Below are 19,771 nucleotides of genomic sequence, written 5' to 3'. Positions count from 1 at the left end.
CTGGTAGTTGGCCTGTTAATCTGGCCAGAAGCCAGGCAAGGGAAATAGAATTGACCCCCCCCCCCCCCCACCCAAAACAAATCAATATTGGGGAAATTACAGCCCAGAAATTTCCATTTGCAAAATTAGAGAATGATCACTTAGTTGATGGAATTAGTATGCCAGAGGCAGGTTTGAAGGTGGAGGGGCATGTGATCGGGGTAGGTAGTTGCAGAGTGGAGATCCTGCACCTCCCTGTCTCCCTCCCTTCTGCCCAAGGCCAATTAAGGCCCCCAAGTGGCTACTAAAGAGCATCACCCATCGTCACTGCTCATCGATTCAACCAAATTGTGAGGTTCGCCTGCAGCCTTCCAGGGAGGTTCAAAGCTGCTGCGCCCGATCAAGAGAGCCAGCATCGGAAAACAGGGGCCCCCACACAAAGCCATACCCCTGCTGTCGACTCCTCTCCCTGCCTCCTGGCTGTGCCCCCTCCTTGGCCATCACTGATTGGCAGCAGCTCTGAGGAGTGAGATTTCCATTCAGCATCTTGTTTAATTCAGTGCAAGGCAAGTATCCAATTACTTTAGAATTGCATCACGTCTCCTATGGAAGGCAACATGGGGTTCCCACCAGTGGATGGGATCCATGGTGCCACCACTAAATTTCTCCCAAATGTTAATTTACATTTTACCGTCAATTTTATTGGATCTATTAATACTTTTAAAATAAGCATTTTATGCCTGCATTGAGATCAATACCAGACAAACTCATTCAGCTATCATCCACTAATACTGATGACAGACAGATTAGAAACTCAACACGAATACAATTGAGAATGATTAACAAAATACTGTCAATTAAATAGAAATGGGACCGAGAGGTTACCTGCTTCCAATTTAGTATCTCATGAGTTTCTTGTAAACGAGGTAGACTATTTGGAGATGAACTCTTTTATGGACCAGTCTCAAGTATTTCCCAGCTACTTAGTAACAGAAAAGTTTCAAACCTACAAAACCACTTACATTTAGACAATACTTTTTACATGAAAATACATTGCAAAGCATTTCAATGAAGTGTAGTAGGAACACCAAGCTTTTCTTCAGTGTAACGAGATCAATAACATCAACCAGAACCTATTTTGCTATCTTTGCTGAAAAGTCAGCACCTCGGACAATGCACATTTCCCACTACTGCACTCGAGTTCAAAGTTAGATGATGATCCATGAGCCTCAGGCTCTCATTTCCAATTTAGTAAAGAATAAAACTAAATCCAGCCAAATTTACAGTTAGAGGATACAGAAAAAAAAACTGCAGCTGCCGGGAACTTGGAAAAAAGGCTCGGAACCCTTAGCAGGTCACACAATAGGGTAACAAAAATAGAAAAAGTTAATGCTTCAGGTACAATGTACTTGATAAAATGCCACATCTTAAGAGTCTTCCACGTGTTCACTGTACATCATACTTATTCTAGCCATTAATTATAATTCTTGCTTCATTAATTGCATTCTCACCTTCAAGTCAAAAGATCGTGGGTTCAAGTCCCACTCCAGAGGTTATAATTAGTGCAAGACTGAGGGGATTCTGCAATGTTGGAAGTGCTGTTTTTTTTCTGCACGAGACATTAAGCTGACAGCCCCGTCAAAAAGTGCTTCAAAATGAACTTCACTGGCTTTTTTGGGGCATCCAGTGGAAATTGCTATAGAAATGCAAATTCTCTCTTTTACTCACAATGAGCAAATTGAAGGTTTATTTGTTAAACTATATTTACTTGTTACCCTGTGGATGAAAGTATTGTTAGCATAAGCGAAAAGGTACATTATTAAGGAAGAAAAGAAAGTGGGTAACAGTATTAGTTCAAGACACTGACACGCAAGGATTTAAATATCAAACTGGTCCAAACAATCTCTTTTGATTAAATTGAAGACAACGAGCAAAGAAATAATCTGTCATTGGGCCTGGGTTCCTTGTCAATCTTATACTGTGCACAGGAATCTGAAGTAACATTTGGCAAATATGTTTTAACAATGGAATTGTAACTACAGAAAACAGAATGATCCAAAATGGACTGACAGGGAAAATATCTTTGATGAGAAATGAAAGGGTTCTTTTGCCATCGGTTACATGTTTGGTCAAATTATTCTGACCCCAACAAAAGGAGGAAGCGTAGCATAACCTGGCTCTGGTAATGAAGTAGAACAATTACAAATAGAAAAACATTATGGAAAATAAGCAAAAAATAATTAAGCTTATTGTAATAACTGAAATGGTAAAGGTCCAGGAAAGGGTATTCAAAATGAAAAACAAAGATCCTATCCTGAATGGAAAGTATCAAATATAGTCACTCTGTTCAACAAAGGACAGAGGCAGAAAACAGGAAACAACACCATTTAACTTGACATCTGTACTGGGGAAGGTATTAAAAAATATTAAGGAGTCTGTAGCTGGGCAATTAGAAAACCTCAAGATAATCATGAAGAGTCAGCATGGTTTTGTGAAAGGGAAATCACATTCAACCAATTTATTGCAGTTCTTTGATGGAGTAATAGACGTTCTGGGTGAAGGGGAGCCTGTAGACGTAATGTATTTGGATTTATGGAAAGCATTTGATAAGGTGCCACATCAAAGGTTACTGCGGAAAATAAAAGCTTGTGGTGTGGGGATGCAGTTTGTAACGTATTGGCCTGAATAGAAGATTGGTTGGCTGGCAGAAAACAAGAGTATGTATAAATCGGTATTCATCTGATTGTCAGGATGTGACGAGTGGAGTCCTGCAGGAGTCTGTGCTGGAACCTCAACCTTTAACAATTTACATGAATGACTTACATGAGGGGAGCGAAGGTGTGGCAGCTAAATTTTCAGGTGACACAAAAGATAAGTAGGAAATTACGTTGTGAAGACGATAAAGAGGTTGCAGATAGATATAGATCGTTTGAGTGAGTGGGCAAAAATCTGGCTGATGGAGTATAATGTGGGAAAATGTGAAGTTACTTACTTTGGCAGGAAGAATAAAAACACAGATTATTTAAACGGAGAACGGCCGCAGAATTCCGAGGTGCAGAGAGATCTGGGTGTTCTTGTGCATAAATCACAAAAACTTAATACACCAGTATAACAAATAATTAAGGCTAATGGAATGCTAGCTTTCATTAGGAGAGGAATTGAACATAAAAGTAAGGATGTTATGCTTCAGTTATACAAAGCATCGCAAGATCACACCACAAAGTATAATTTTGGTCTCCTTCGGAAAAATGTAAATTCGTTAGGAACAGTTCACTAGACTGACGCTGGGAAATGAGCCTGTTGATTTATGAGGATAGGTTGGACAGGCTGAGCTTGCTTTCAATGGAGTTTAGGAAAGTGAGGGGTAACTTGATCGAAGCAGAAGATCCTGAATGGTCTTGACAAGGTGGACGAGGAAAGGGTGTTTCCTCTTGTGGGCGAGTCCAGAATAGGGGTCACCTTTTTATGACAGAGATGAGGAGAATTTATTTCACGTCAGACTTTGGAACTCTCCACCTTAAAAGGTTGTGGAAACAGAGGGCCCGATTTTACCATCAAGTTGCAACCGTTTTCAGGTGTGAAAAATTGGTAAAGTCAGGTGTGAGGCGAGTAGGGCAATCCGCGCCCACCTCCGCGCCGGTTCCCCTTTTACCAAGGCCCGAAAATGGCCGCGATCGGGACTGCGCCCAAAACAGATGAGCCGGCCATTTAAATGTATTTAAATTGACTTAATGGGCTGCACGCCCAACCTTGTCGGCACTTCCCCCTCACTGCCACTCTGCCTGAGATCAGCCTGGATGGATAAGAGGGTCAGTAATGTTGTGGGGATGGGGCAATGTCTGTGGCGGCCAGGGGGAGGCATTATCCACCCCGGGAGCCGCATTCTATCATTTTTTTTCTGTGCATGCGCAGTTGGAGGCGCCAATCGGAGCTGCAGGATTTAGGGTGTGCTAAGCCCCGCCCACTGGCTTCTACAGCGCAATTTGGAATCGCTGATATTTTTTCAGGCAGAGTGGATGTGGGGGTGCCTGAGAATGGGTCTAAAAGTCAGGTCTGAAAAGTCTGACCAGCACTTAGAATCATAATGATAAAATAGGGCCCAGAGTCACTGACTATTTTTAAGGCAGAGGTAGATAGATTCTTGTTACACAGGGGAATCTAAGGTTATCGGGGTGGATAGGAATGTGGGATTCGAAACAAACAGATCAGCCATGATCTTACTGAATGGCGGAGCAACCGTGAGGGGCCAAATGATCAACTTATGCTCCAATTGTTAATGTTTATAAACAAATAAAAAGGAATATACAATTTTAGCACAACAATGAAAATTACACTAACAAGGAATGATAGAGTTCAAATACATTCTAGTTTAAAAAAGCACCTCCAATGCTGGAAGTCCACAGCTGAAGGGAAGAAATTTAAGGTGAAGTACTACCGGGAATTTGCTGTATTTAACTGAACAGTTTTATATTGAGACGATAGAACCTGGGTATGGAATAGCAGTGGTGAATATTAGAGATTTTATGGAATGCAAGGCAGGTAAATTACCTGAACATTGATGACTCCCAGGTGTGAGAAAAAAAGAATCGAGGAACAAACCATTTATAAAATGGGATTAAAGAGGAAATAGCAGAGTGAGTTTCACCACTTTTTAAGATCTAAGCAGACTCAAATTGGGAGTGGGTGACATTAATGGTGAACGACAATAGAAATTACTAGGATTAATGACCGAGAGATAAGGAGAAAGATACTTGTGTGCTGCCCTACATAGCCAAACAGTATAAAGATAGAAGCAAAATAATGCAGATGCTAGAATCTAAAATCAAAAAATGCTGAAAAACTCAGGAGGTCTGGAAGCATCTGTTGAGAAAGAATTTATAATATATTTATTTTGTATAAACAGAGCCTCTTTCCTCAAATTAGAGTTCTCAGGATAGCTGGACATCCATTTGCTTGGAACAACAGCACAAGGACAAGTCTGATCATCTTGAATTTCACAGTGAAAACAGGCTGCTTTAACTGCTTGTAATTGAATGGTCGTACAAGAATATTAATGTCTATTAAAACTTGTTTATTACCATTCACGCCTGAATCACATGGAAGCTATTACCGCAGGGCTAACAACCCTTTATGACTGCAATCCACCAACAGATGGCAAGGTTTTAAATTAAAGGAACCAAGATGTGCAAATGATGGGAGGAGATTGCAGAGCCTTTGGCTTTGATCTTTGGGTCCTCCCTGTCCATGGGGATGGTGCCAGAGGACTGGAGAGTGGCGAATGTTGTTCCTCTGTTTAAGAAAGGGAATAGAAATGACCCTGGTAATTATAGACCGGTTAGTCTGACTTCGGTGGTTGGAAAATTGATGGAAAAGGTCCTTAGAGATGGGATTTACGACCATTTAGAAAGATGCGGATTAATCCAGGATAGTCAGCACGGATTCGTGAAGGGCAAGTCGTGCCTCACAAATTTGATTGAATCTTTTGAGAAGGTAACTGTGTTGAAGAAGTTAAGGCAGTTGATGTCATTTCCATGGATTTTAGTAAGGCGTTTGATAAGGTCCCCCATGGTCGACTTATGATGAAAGTAAGGAGGTGTGGGATAGAGGGAAAGTTGGCCGATTGGATAGGTAACTGGCTATCTGATCGAAGACAGAGGGTGGTGGTGGATGGAAAATTATCGGATTGGAGGCAGGTTGCTAGCGGAGTGCCACAGGGATCAGTGCTTGGTCCTCTGCTCTTTGTGATTTTTATTAATGACTTAGAGGAGGGGGCTGAAGGGTGGATCAGTAAATTTGCTGATGACACCAAGATTGGTGGAGTAGTGGATGAGGTGGAGGGCTGTTGTAGGCTGCAAAGAGACATAGATAGGATGCAAAGCTGGGCTGAAAAATGGCAAATGGAGTTTAACCCTGATAAATGTGAGGTGATTCATTTTGGCAGGACTAATTTAAATGTGGATTACAGGGTCAAAGGTAGGGTTCTGAAGACTGTGGAGGAACAGAGATCTTGGGGTCCATATCCGCAGATCTCTAAAGGTTGCCACTCAAGTGGATGGAGCTGTGAAGGCGGCCTATAGTGTGTTAGCTTTTATTAACAAGGGGTTGGAGTTTAAGAGCTGTGGGGTTATGCTGCAACTGTACCGGACCTTGGTGAGACCACATTTGGAATATTGTGTGCAGTTCTGGTCGCCTCACTATAAGAAGGATGTGGAAGTGCTGGAAAGAGTGCAAAGGAGATTTACCAGGATGCTGCCTGGTTTGGAGGGTAGGTCTTATGAGGAAAGGTTGAGGGAGCTAGGGCTGTTCTCTCTGGAGCAGAGGAGGCTGAGGGGAGACTTAATAGAGGTTTATAAAATGATGAAGGGGATAGATAGAGTGAACGTTCAAAGACTATTTCCTCGGGTGGATGGAGCTATTACAAGGGGGCATAACTATAGGGTTCATGGTGGGAGATATAGGAAGGATATCAGAGGTAGGTTCTTTACGCAGAGAGTGGTTGGGGTGTGGAATGGACTGCCTGCAGTGATAGTGGAGTCAGACACTTTAGGAACATTTAAGTGGTTATTGGATAGGCACATGGAGCACACCAGGATGATAGGGAGTGGGATAGCTTGATCTTGGTTTCAGATAAAGCTCGGCACAACATCGTGGGCCGAAGGGCCTGTTCTGTGCTGTACTGTTCTATGTTCTATGGGTAAGTAAATATGGCAGCATAAGTAGAGTTGACCACATAAATTGGAGTCCTTGATTTTGTAAAACACAAAAGCAGAGACTGTGCTGAACTTGTACCAAACACTAATTAGACTACAGCCAATGATGTGCAGCTCTGAGCAGAACATTACAGTAAGCATAATGAATCAATGGGAACAGAACAGCACAGACTCACTAGAAAGTTATCAGGAATGCCAGGTTATGGCTATGAAGAGAGTCTTGACAAGTTAAATTTTCCCACTGGAACTGCAAATGTTAATAGGTGATTTGGTAAAACAAACAGTATCTGATTGCTTATCAGCCAAATGATAACAAGTGCACACAAATTTAAGATAATCACATCTTAAATTAAAGACGAGGTTAGAGAATTTGTGTTTTAATATGGAGGATGGACACAATATGAAATTATCTACCACTACCTGTTCTTGCTAAATCCATAGAATCAAAAATTTCTGCTTGGGGGGGGGGGGGGGGGGGGGGAGAGAGAGAAATGGTGCACAATAAAAACGCAATGGGCAGCAAACAAGAGTGAGATGAGACTAAGCAGCCCATGAACAAAAACACTGCACAAGCCTGTTGCCATGATGTAACATTGAATGACTAATCGGAAATGGAACTTTTGAGTTGCATAAATTACTGTGTTCCAATACTCTACACATACAATACAGAAATCTAAAATAGAAAATCCACATTTTGATGTACATTAAAGAAATTGAATGGGAATTACCTGACCCCAGAAGGTAATTGGGTCTTCAATGTGACTTCCCATTATATCTTCAACGTTTAATACTAGAAATTACAAACATTTGACATTACCAAAAAAAGCACATTTCTTCAATATTCAAAATCTTATACAGTGTGAATCACAGACTCTAAAATAAATCAATTCAATTAAGGAGTTTTGTTGTTGACTTATGTTTCAGTCTGAAACCTGTTTCATGCCATTTGAGAAACCAGGTGATGCTATGGGTTAGCGTGCAGTCATTCCAGTGCTGGTTTAAATCCAAGTTTAAATCCAATATACCCTAATGGGATACAAGCTACTTTACAGCAGGACTAGTACTTCAGCCTGTGATCATTAAATTTAGTAATGTAACTTTAGTTACATTACATCTATCATTTTCTTTGCTGCACGGGGATGTGGACTGCAGTCGTCATTGGGGAGAGGGAAGGCGTTTTCAGATTTAGCTTAACAGATCACAATTTTGGTTGGAGAGAAGTTGTGCGCTCAGGGTTCGGGCATGCCTTTTCCCTTTTTGGTACCAGTTGGCCCACCATATTCTCAGCATTGTGCATTTTCACCAGTCTTCAGATTGTTATTAAATCTTGTTGCACCTTCCTGATGGTTTTTAAACCTTCTCTCATTCTTTTAACAACTTCCATTGCCTCAGTTCAATCGCCGTCTTAAGATCAAAAGCAAAGTACGTTGATGATCTGAAATGAAAGTCTAAGTCCTATAGAAACCCAGCAGTTCGGACATCTGTGGATGGAGAAATGGGGTTGCCGGAAACTGTGAACTCTTGTTTCTCTCTCCACAGATGCTACCAAATCTGGGGAGTTTTTTTTCCAGCACTTCCTGCTTTCAATTCATCATCTGAGATTTTCTTAAGTATTTATTTAAGAGTTATTTATGATGGCACATTGATAGGTAGGAAAGCAAGTTGTGAAGAGGACATAAGGAGGCTATAAAGGGATATAGGTTAAGTGAGTGAATAAAGAGGATGAGGGAAATTGTGAAATTGTTCATTTTGGCAGGAAGAATAAAAAAAGCACATTATTAGATTGGTGATAGTACGCAGAACTGAGATTCTGAGGATTCTAGATGTTCTAGTACATGAAACACAAAAAGCTGCTATGCAGCTACAGCAATTAATAAGGAAAGCTAATAGAATGTTATTGTTTATTGCAAGGGGAATTGAATAGGAGGTTATGCTTCAGTCATACAGAGCGCTAATGAGACCACATTCTGAATACTGTGTATAGTATTGGTCACCATATTCAAGAAAAGATGTAAATGCGATGGAAGCAGTTCAGAGGTTTACTAAACTAATACCTGGAGTTGATTTATTGGTGTCACAAGTAGGCTTACATTAACACTGCATTGAAGTTACTACGAAAATCCCCTAGTCGCCACACTCCGGTGCCTGTTCAGGTACACCAAGGGAGAATTTAGCATAGCCAATGCACCTAACCAGCACGTCTTTCAGACCGTGGGAGGAAACTGGAGATCCGGAGGAAACCCACGCAGACACAGGGAAAACGTGCAACTCCACACAGACAGTGACCCAAGCCGGGAATTGAACCTGGGTCCCTGGCACTGTGAGGCAGCAGTGCTAACCACTGTGCCACCTTGCTGCCTAATAAACATGAGGTGAAAGGTTATCGGGGATAGGTTATCAGGTCAGCCATGATCTTATCGAATGGTAGAGCTGTCTCAAGAGGCCTACTCCAGCTCCTAATTCGTATGCAACCTCAATTATCTACTGTTTCTCCCTTTCCTAATAAAAGGCTTAGAATCAAAGAATGGTTACAGTTCAGAAGGCAGCCATTCAGCCCATTCTGTCTGTATCATGTATCTGCAAGAGCAAGTCTGCTAATCTCAATCCCCCACCTTTTCCCTGCATTTTCTTTTTTCTCTTTCCCTCTTTATGCAATTCCCTTTTAAAAGCAACAATTGAATCTGCATCCACCACACACACACTGCATTTCAGATCCTACCCACTCATTGAGGGAAAACATTTACCCATGTCAGCTGAGGCTCTTTTGCCATTCGCCTTAAAAATCGGTGTCCTCTGATTGTCAACCATTATTTATCCCTATCTGTTCATGATTGAGCATCTCTGTCAAATCTCCTTTCAATCTTATCAAGGAGTACACCAGCTCTCCAATCTATTCCTGTACCTGAAATTTCTCAATGAAATCATTCTTGTTAAAAAAGTTTCACACCCTAACACCTTCATATCCTTCCCAAAATGCAGTGACCAGAACTAGATACAATACTCTAGTTGAGGTCAAACAAATGTTTTGATAATTTCCTTCCTGTTGTCCTCTTATAAAGCCCAGGATCCCATGAGCTTTATCAACCACTTCTACACATGTACTTCAAAGGTTCTGGATTCTTGCAACCTCTTTGAAATCTTTATTTTTGATTGCCTTTCCTTGTGCTTCCTACCAAAATGTATCACTTCACACTTCTCTGCATCAAGTTTCATCTGCCATGTGTCTGTCCAATCCACCAACTTTTCTATGCCCTCTTGAAGTCGACCACAATCCTACTCATAATACTTCCAAGTTGTGGGACAGACAAATTTTGAAATTGACTAGACACTCAAGTCTAGGTTATTAATATCAATCACAAAATCCAATGGTCCTTATACTGATCCCTGAGGAACCTCACTGTACATCTTCCTCCAGTCCAAAAGTTCACCACTGTTTTTAGTTATCACTCAACAACTTTGGATCCATTCTGCCACTGTCCTTTCTATTCCATGAGCTTCAACTTGCTGACAAGGTTATTAGTTTTCAGTTCTTACAAAACACACAGGAAATGTCAAACCCACCCGTCTATTAGCTGCTGACTGATCAAAAACTAATTTCCAGAATTCTCTCTTTAGTAAGAACAAATGCAATAGGAACTGCAGTAGGCTCTTCCAGCCTGCTCCATCATTCAGTAAGATCAATGTTAATCTTCCACCTTCCTGCACTAATCCTATATCATTTAGGACTCAAAATTTATCAATTCCAGTCTTAAATGTCGTTTATGATGGAGCACCCCCTGTAGAATTTCAGAGATTCACAACACGTTGAGCAAAACATCTCTCAGCCCACTCAGTCTACAATGACGGCTGCTATGGGAATTGGAAAAATCCCAGTATTATTTTAGTGAGTGGTTTATTTTTGATGCTCATCTAAGATTTAGTTGAATATGACGACCCATTCTAGTTTTGATATCTGTCCCAACAGTACTCAAATCTCCTTCATGACCCAAGTGAGGAAATTCAGTTACGGTGTGAAAATAGGTCTACATTGTGTACTGCTTGGAGGTATGGGTTTGAATCCCACTTCAGGCACATAGTATTTAACATATATTGAAATAAGGAGCAAATGGTTCCCTTCCCAGTCATGACACAGTGTGCAATGATTTATCTAGACCACACAATTTGGAAGATAAAAATTGACAACTGTTACTGTAACTACTGCTTTGTTTTTGAAGTGAAAATATAAACAAATTCCATTATTTGAAATCCCCCTGCATACGAAGGTGAATATGAAAGAATCAATGGCCACACCAAGTATCTGGATTGCTAAAAATGATCATTTCTGTTAACATTCTATACACAAAACTTGCTGCATAATTCAATCATTTTTCTCTTAGTGGAAGAGACCGAGTATCTCAATAGAAAATGAAGCCTAAAAGTTGCACTAAACAGAAAATGCTGGAAATGGACAGGAAGGTAATTGGCATAGGAGAGAGAAAGCCAGTTTGTTTCAGGTGATTCTTGGCAACATTTTAGTTCAACAGTTGTTGGCTAAGAGTGTAGTTTTCATTGGCTAACCGTGCAATCAATGGTTTATGATCATGAACTGATTAAACAAATAAATGCTTGTTCAGGGCAGGAAGCAGGAACAGCAACAAATGAAACGACAGCCATCAAGAACTTAAAGCCCATGTATATAACGAGTCCAGTCATCCTACATTAGGTGCCTTCCCAGTGACCATATGTAATCACTTTGCATGCCCCACCATACTATCAATGGCTTCAAACCACACATCAATTCCCAAGTGTTTGTTCTAAATAGGAAAAGAGTATCCAATCATCATAAACAAACAAACATTCAGCAATTTAAAATAAACAACCACTATTTTTAATCTTCTGTTTAATTAAACTGATAATGATGATGACAAGCAAAATGAATGAAAGTTATAGACATTAATTGACTACACCACACAAGGCAGACAATTTAACTGATTTAAGAATAGATAATGCACTTGCCCTGGTGCTACTGTAATTTCCAATTCCACCAACTGGACGCTTTTCCCATAACAGAAACGCAAGATAAGAGTGTAGAAGTTGCTCTAGTTCAACATCTACAACCAAAGTAAATGCCCCCTTTAAAACTAGAATACAAACTGGTCCCTAAGCATTCATACATAACAGTATGTAAAGTTAACATGCATGGTTTTACCACTTTTTGAGAATGCAAAATTCTTCCTTCTGTGCACCACACTCCTTACTTTCTGCAAAATATGCAGTGTTCAACAAAGTTGGCAACTGACTTGCTTCCAGACATTTACCAAAGCTGGCTAAGGAAATGTAAGGCATAACCCAACAGTGGCTCTCGTCTCGCTCTCCTCTCCCACTTGCCTCTGTTAAATATTGTAATAATCAAGTAGAATTTGTGTTTACCTCTTTGGAAACATAGGAAATCACAGAATAAATTTATAAATAAGTAGATAAATCACAACTTATTCACCTATTTTTTCAGAAGCATTCACTTCCTTTCTGTCATCCATCTTGACATTTGCTAGAAAATAAAGTGGAATAGTATTATATGTTTATATGAAGACATTTATCATCCCAAGCATTCTGCATCAATCAACCAGACAGTTGAACTTGTTCTGTCAACACCACTCAAAAAAGGTACAGTATCAGGAGTACACAAGTGGGATCACACATTAGTTTCCTCTTCTGTGAAGAATACCCAGCTGCAGTACTAAGCACTGACACACATCATCAACTTTAGATCAAGAATCTCAAACTATTTTGAAGGGGAAAACATGTTTTTGTCATACAGGATATTTTTTTCACTCAGAGGGTGGTTTTTCACTCAGAGGGTGGTGGGTGCGTGAATTCGACTGCCGGTAGTGGTGGTGGAAGCGGATTCGATTGAGTCTTTTAAGAGACTTTTGGATAGGTTCATGGAGGTTAGTAAGATAGAGGGTTATAGATGAGCCTAGAAGGTAAGGAAATTGTTCGGCGCAACTTGTGGGCCGAAGGGCCTGTTTGTGCTGTAGCTTTTCTATGTTCTATGTTCCAGGATGTGTTTCATTCAACAGCATTAATTAGCAAACACTGATTCACTGCAATGCTGAAGTTCCCACATAGCCATGTTCATTGCAGAGTTAAATCAGGTCAAAACATATCCAAGGCTGAGAACCTGAATATCTTTTAAAATTAACCAAAGATTTTGTATGTACTCATGGGGTGGAAATTCCGAACAGCACTTTCAAAACATTTGTTTAAAGCTGTGTGGAGGGGTTTATGTACGTGTAATACATGGGTAAAGAGCACTCTCGTGCCGAAAGGAAATTTGAATCTGAGCCAATGGGTTGCAATGTATAGGCTGGTGGGAACCTATTCTGTCATCAAACCATGCATCCAACATCAAAAAGGTCTCTTCTTTAAAAAAGGAACTATAAACAACTTTGTTTTAAGCAAAAGTATTCATTAAAAGACTACTAATGGAATAACTGGAACCAGCAAATAAAACTCAATTTTACCCAAATAGTGTTGAGATGCATACCATTAAAAGAAACTATTCTCTATCACCCAACACTTTCCTGTCATGAAATTTTCAGCCTACCCTGTTTTTTGTAGTCTCACCCAAATGTTACATTATGACCCCAGTAACCAGATCCGTGCAATATATCAACACAGTACAGAAAAATGATACTCATAAGCAAAGTAGGTCACCAATCTAAGTGCAATGCAAATGGGAAAACATGTTTTTAAAACAAAATTGAAGAAATACTTTTCTCAAAACTTGTTCTAGCTTCACCAATCACCCCCCATTAACCCCCTTTCCTCAACCACTGCAGCTGCACATTTTGATAGCCCAAGAAAAATCAGAAAGTTGCCACATTTAGAGTTACAAGAATAAGTTTACATCCCATACTCAAATGGATATTCAGACCTCACTCTGCATTCAGGGCCGCAGTCCAGGAAACCAGGTTCATGACCAATCCTGCAAATTCAGAAGACCCAGCCAAACACTTGCTCAGAATAGTTACTGGACAGTAAAGGCTGTCTGCAACAGACTAGCACAACCAAATACAAGATACTTCTGCCCGTAGTCCACTTACAGGTCTTCTATTAAGAAGCAGGTCAGCCAACAATGCTTAACCTCAGTCTATAGAATTAGAGAAACATATCATCTGAAGGTCAATTAGAGATATGCCTCTCTCCCTCCCCCACTCAGCAAACAGCCTATTGATAAAATTCCTCCAAGACTGACCTTCCTCTGCTCCTTTCCAGATCAGACTGCCCCTCACATGTCTAAAGCGAACTGCCACCACTCTTTGACTTGTGAGGTTGCTCCCAGAGGTATAACTATGCCAAGAACCCTGACTATCTCATTCTAATTATTATAACCCTCACACAAGCACCAAGTTATCAACTGGTACAAAAAAATTGTTGTATGTCGAACACGTGTTTTACTGCGGCGGCCAGCAAGGGCGGGTCTTCAAAAGTACCGACAATCAAATCCCATTTCACCTGCAAAACAGCATTTTTTTAAGGAAACAAATAAGGTCGAAAATCAAACATCGGTACATCCCCAACAACTCTCAATTGCAGAAAGTTTTGCATTTCTTGTCAGCATAATTATATTGCTTTTAAAATGTTGGGAAATAACAAGCTTCAACCTGCGCGGAGCTCCTATCCAGACCCTGTGATCTATGCTGGGAAGGCGGATTCACTGAGCTGTGGTCTGGCCACTCTCCCCAGTCTCACACCCTGCAATGTGGAGGGAAACCCAACAAGATGCCACAACACCAGGGGGAGCACCTCCTGCACATGTGCAAAGGCAATGTCAGAGCTTTATAATGGGTGGCTTCTAAATCATTTTATTTATCACTTGGAACCAGGCAGACATCTTTACCTTTAGTTTTGAGATGCAAAGCAAAACCTGGTATTAGAGGTATAAATTAAATTAAATCATGGTAGGATTTAAATGTTTTTTTTAATCCTTCCACCGGACGTGGGCGTCTCTGGCTAGGGCCAGCATTTGTTGCCCATCCCTAATTGCCCTTAAACCCCAAAAATCACATTATGATTTAATGTTTTAAGTTTCCTTTTGACTTTGTTCGGGCTGTTCCCCCTCCTTTTGGGGAGCTGCCGCTTTTAATTTGTCCCTAAGTTAATTTGAGTTCGTTTATTTAGTTGGTATTGAAAGATATCCCTAATTGCCCTTGAACTAAGTGGCTTGCTCGGCCATTTCAGAGGGCAATTAAGAGTCAGCCACCTTGATGTGGGTCTGGAGTCACGTGTAGGCCAGACATGGTAAAGAAGGCAGATTTCTTTCCCAGAAGGACATTAGTGAACCGGATGAGTTTTTCATGACAATTGATGAAAGTTTCATGGTCACCAGACTAGCTTTCAATTCCAAATTCACCTGAATTTAAATTCCACCAGCTGCAGTGGTGGGATTTGGACCCATGTCCCAGAGCACTAACCTGAGCCTCTTGACTGTGAGTCCAGTGGCATTACCACTAAACAACCGGCTTCCATCATTACTATCAAAATTCTCATCAGAAATACATGGGGTTATTGCATTTTTAATACGACATTTTGCAGATGCTACCAAAAAAACTTTGAAAAGCATCAAAACGTACAGGCCTACTCCATCTTGCGTTATTTATTAACATTTGCTTTTTAAAAAATAAATGAATGCATTGACAGCTGGGCTCTTCCGGGAAGACCCTGCAGTTCAGTCTTTATAATTCTTGTACCTGCCTCCATTATTCACAACAATTTTTCACTGTGAAATGGAATACTTCCCACTGGCCTGGATGGGTGCAGCTCCAACAACACTCAAGAAGCTTGACACCATCCAGGACAAAGCAGCCTGCTTGATTGGCACCACATCCACTACCACCGACGCTCAGTAGCAGCAATGTGTACTATCTACAAGATGCACTGCAGCAATTCACCAAAGATCCTTAGACTGCCCCTTCCAAACCCATTACCACTTCCATATAGAAGGGCAAGGGCAGCAGATAAATGGGAACACCACCACCTGCAAATTCCCCTCCAAGCCACTCACTATCCTGACTTGGAAATATATCGCCATTCCTTCACAGTCGCTGGGTCAAAATCCTGGAATTCCCTCCCTGGCGGCATTGTGGGTCAACCCATGGCACATGGACGGTAGCAATTTAAGAAGGCAGCTCACCACCATCTTCTCAAGGACAACTAGGGATGGGCAATAAATGCTGGCCAGCGATGTCCATGTCCCATGAATGAATAAAAAAATTACACAAGGCCACTCCCCCTAACTGGAGGGCATTGCTGCCTGATGCCTCCTGTAGCTCCTTAGTCCCTTTTTCTGTGTTTTCCAGTGATAAAACTATTTCAATGGCATTTTTAAAATCCAGGATGGGTTCTGCCAATGGTCTCTTTCGAGTCGTCAGGTTATTTATGCTGCATACTAATCTGTCTCACAACATTTTGTTTAGAGGTGGTCTAAATTTGTAATGTTCTGCTAGTTTTCGTAACCTGGCCAGAAATTCAGATAGGTTCCCCAGGGGTTCTCCCTACCATGTTAAAGTGGTACCTCAGGAGCGCAACAGAGGGCTTTGGGTCATAGTGGTTTTTGACCAAGTGTACTAACTCAGTAAAACAATGAGTCAGGGATGTTTGGGTAGGTCAGATGTTCTATCACACTGAATGTTGGGGCCCCATGTACCTTCAACAAAATTACTTATTGTTTATCTATTTCAATGTTGTTAGCACAGTAGAAGTAACGCATGCATTCTGTATATTGGGCCCAGTCTTCCCCGCTGGTATCATAGCATTCAAGTTTCCCAAAAAGAGGCCTTTTCTTACCAGAGAAGAGTTGCTTGTTCTTGACTATGGAGGTTGTGCGGAGAGAAAAAAATGTGTTTACTCCTTGTCACTAATGTAATAATTCCACCAAGGTCAGTCTTTCATCACCAAAAACCCTTTAATGATAACACAAGAAAGGGCCACATGCACGACTTACAGCAAGCAAGTCAATACCAAGGGACCTACAGAATACTGGTCCAGGTTGAAGCAATGTGTTTTAATCCCCTACTGCTCACTTCCCATTGGGCAAGCCTCCATTCACTCAATGAGGGAACTTGTACCCCACAAAGCCCACAGAAAGGTTGGTTGATGATCCCCTGTGCCCTTCGCGGCCATATAACAACACCCCTCACCCATTATCCACTTTATGAACTGAATCTATAAGCCCTGTTATAAGAGTTGGAAGCCATTGACTAGCTCACAAACTCCAAATATACAAATTGAATCTTTAAATGTGCTCTGTAAACAATGTCAAGGGTTGCAGCCAAGACCTCATAAAACTCCTTTGAGAAAGGGTCATCTGAACTCGAAATATCAGCTCTTTTCTCTCCTTACAGATGCTGCCAGACCTGCTGAGATTTTCCAGCATTTTCTCTTTTGGTTTCAGATTCCAGCATCCGCAGTATTTTGCTTTTATCTCATAAAACTCTAAGTAAATAAACAGACTTCAGAACTGCTATCTCAACAGATATCTTGACTGAATACATAAAAGCAATGAGAAAAGATTAAATATTTACACTTGTTTGTCATGGTAGGCTATCCTTTCAAATATACTCTACCGTTTTATCTAATAGTGAACTTTAACTCAGCTGAAGACTTTTCTACATTTTCAATGTTAATATTTTACTTGGCAGAATCATAGAATCCCTACAGTGCAGAAGAGGCCACTCAGCCCATTGAGTCTGCACCGACTTTCTGAAAGAGCATTGCACCGAGGCCCTCCCCTCAACTCATCCCCATAACCCCGCTCATTTGCCATGGCTAATCCACCTAACCGACACATCTTTGGACTGTGGGAGGAACACAGTAAGAAGTCTCACAACACCAGGTTAAAGTCCAACAGGTTTATTTGGTAGAAAAAGCCACTAGCTTTCGGAGCGCTGCTCCTTCGTCATGCAAGGAGCAGCGCTCCGAAAGCTAGTGGCTTTTACTACCAAATAAACCTGTTGGACTTTAACCTGGTGCTGTGAGACTTCTTACTGTGTTTACCCCAGTCCAACGCCGGCATCTCCACATCATGACTACCACTGTGGGAGGAAACCAGAGCACCCAGAGGAAACCCAGGCAGACACAGGGAGAAGGTGCAAATGACACAGTCACCTAAGTCTGGACTCGAACCTGAGTCTCTGGTGGTGTGTGGCACTGTGCTGGCCAGTTGGCAGAAGTAACGATTTGGCAAGTATATTGTTTAAGGGGTAGTTACATCTTCCAATCACAGTACTATCATAGCTCACCTTACTGAACATGGGTACCATAACTCACCTCATGCAACGCAGATATAACTCATGCTACAACATTTCCTGATGAACTGTCAAGGAAACAAAACCATTTTACACGCCGTTTAAACTCTTTCCATTTCCAATCCATGTTTCCCGTCTCCATGCAGCTAGTGGAATGTCCCACAGCTGCTGAAGTCTAGTCACAACCATGAAAATTAAAGAACCTACCTGGGACGGGCTCTCAAGGAGCCCACAACATTGACAGTTGTATCTTTCATGGTAGGGGCAGGTGTCAGAGCTTCCTCTTTCCCTGCCCTTGAGAAAATGGTTGAGGGCTGGAATGGAGGTGGACCTTAAGACCATAAGACATAGGAGCGGAAGTAAGGCCATTCGGCCCATCGAGTCCACTCCACCATTCAATCATGGTTGATTTCAACTCCATTTACCTCTGGCCATCCCGCTCGGCAGCCAGTTTTTTTCTGGTCCCACCTCCATTTGGCCCTGACTGGGACCATGAAAATCTGACCCTGGATCTTAAAACACATAATTCAGACTTCCATGTTTGGCTGCAGAGGTGTCTTAGATGCCATTTTTGGCAAGATGTTAAGCCAACCTTTCTGCTCAGGTGGAGCTCTTTTCCAATGCTCTCTGGCTGCTGTTCCATCCTCCACCATCCGTGAATTCCAATTCATCCAAAACTCCACTGTCTCTATTCCATGCTGCACAAGTCCCACTCCTCCTCATGTTCTTTAGACTTATATTGGTTCCCAGTCAGCCAATGTTTTAAATTTGAACTGCTCATGGCTAAATTCCTTTTTGACTTAACTGACCCTATCCTCCAACTCCCACCCTCCCCACAGACTCTCCAGTCTTCTGACACAGACCTCTAGTGTATCCCACCAAACCCCACCCTTGTCTGTTGAGGATATACAGCTCTGAGCAAACCAAGCGACAGATGAGTCCTTGGAGAGCACCCAACAGATGCTGCAGATAGCGGAGAGCAGGAACGCTGGTGACAAAACTTTGGATGGTGGCTCGGTGGCACAGTGGTTAACACTGCTGCCTCACAGCACCAGGGACCTGGGTTCAATTCTGGCCTTGGATCACTGTCTGTGTGGAGTTTGCACATTCTCTCCGTGTCTGCGTGGGTTTCCTCCAGATGCTCTGCGGATTAAGTTGATTGGCCATGCTAAATTGACGCTGGTGTCAGGGGATTAGCAGGGTAAATATGTGAGGTTATGGGAATAAGGCTTGGATGGGATTGTGGTCGGTGCAGACTCGATGGGCTGAATGGCCTCCTTCTGCACTGCGGGGATTCTATGGGATTTGCCCCATCACTTGTTAGTGGTAGCTTTGGCTGCACAAGCACCTTGCCCTGCAGTTCACTGCCGCTCCATCCCTTGAAGGCCCTTCTTAAACATCCTTTTTTAAGCAAGCTGTCTGTCACCTCCTTAAAACCTCTTCCCTTGACTTGTCAATTTTCTTATCACAGCTCTGTGAGATGCCTTGGTGCAGTTTTTCAACGTTGAGGGTGCTATACGTTTGCACGTTGATTTGAAAAGAAAAACAATTTAAAGAGCAGGGCGGTTCTAGTATCTCAGTCAACATCTATCCCTCAACAGACATCACCAAAACAATTTGGTCACATACCACATTGCAGTTTGTGGGGTTTTGTGGTTGCAAATTGGCCGCCGCATGTATCTCAAAATAATGGGGACTGCTCTCGAAAATTAATTGACTTATGAAATATTTTGGAACCTCCTGGGTTGAGAAAGGAACTAAGTGAATGCAAGTTCTTGTTTTTAATTATGCAAA

The 19,771-nt window shown here is 41.6% G+C and overlaps 1 protein-coding gene across 1 annotated transcript in view; it reads right to left on the bottom strand.

The window, feature by feature from the left end:
- The window catches only part of stk31 (serine/threonine kinase 31), a 96,298-nt gene extending 84,093 nt beyond the window's left edge, over positions 1–12,205 (bottom strand). Inside the window, exons 1-2 of the mRNA XM_078228318.1 lie at positions 12,166–12,205; positions 7,418–7,479 (exon numbers count right to left, since the gene is read on the bottom strand). Of these exons, the coding sequence (XP_078084444.1) occupies positions 7,418–7,479; positions 12,166–12,205 (102 nt within the window). The remainder of the gene's footprint in view (positions 1–7,417; positions 7,480–12,165) is intronic.
- Positions 12,206–19,771: the final 7,566 nt, after the last annotated feature.

This window comes from Mustelus asterias, chromosome 2 (assembly GCF_964213995.1).
Source record: "Mustelus asterias chromosome 2, sMusAst1.hap1.1, whole genome shotgun sequence".
Taxonomy (NCBI): Eukaryota; Metazoa; Chordata; class Chondrichthyes; order Carcharhiniformes; family Triakidae; genus Mustelus; species Mustelus asterias.
This window is presented reverse-complemented; position numbering and strand designations above follow the sequence as displayed.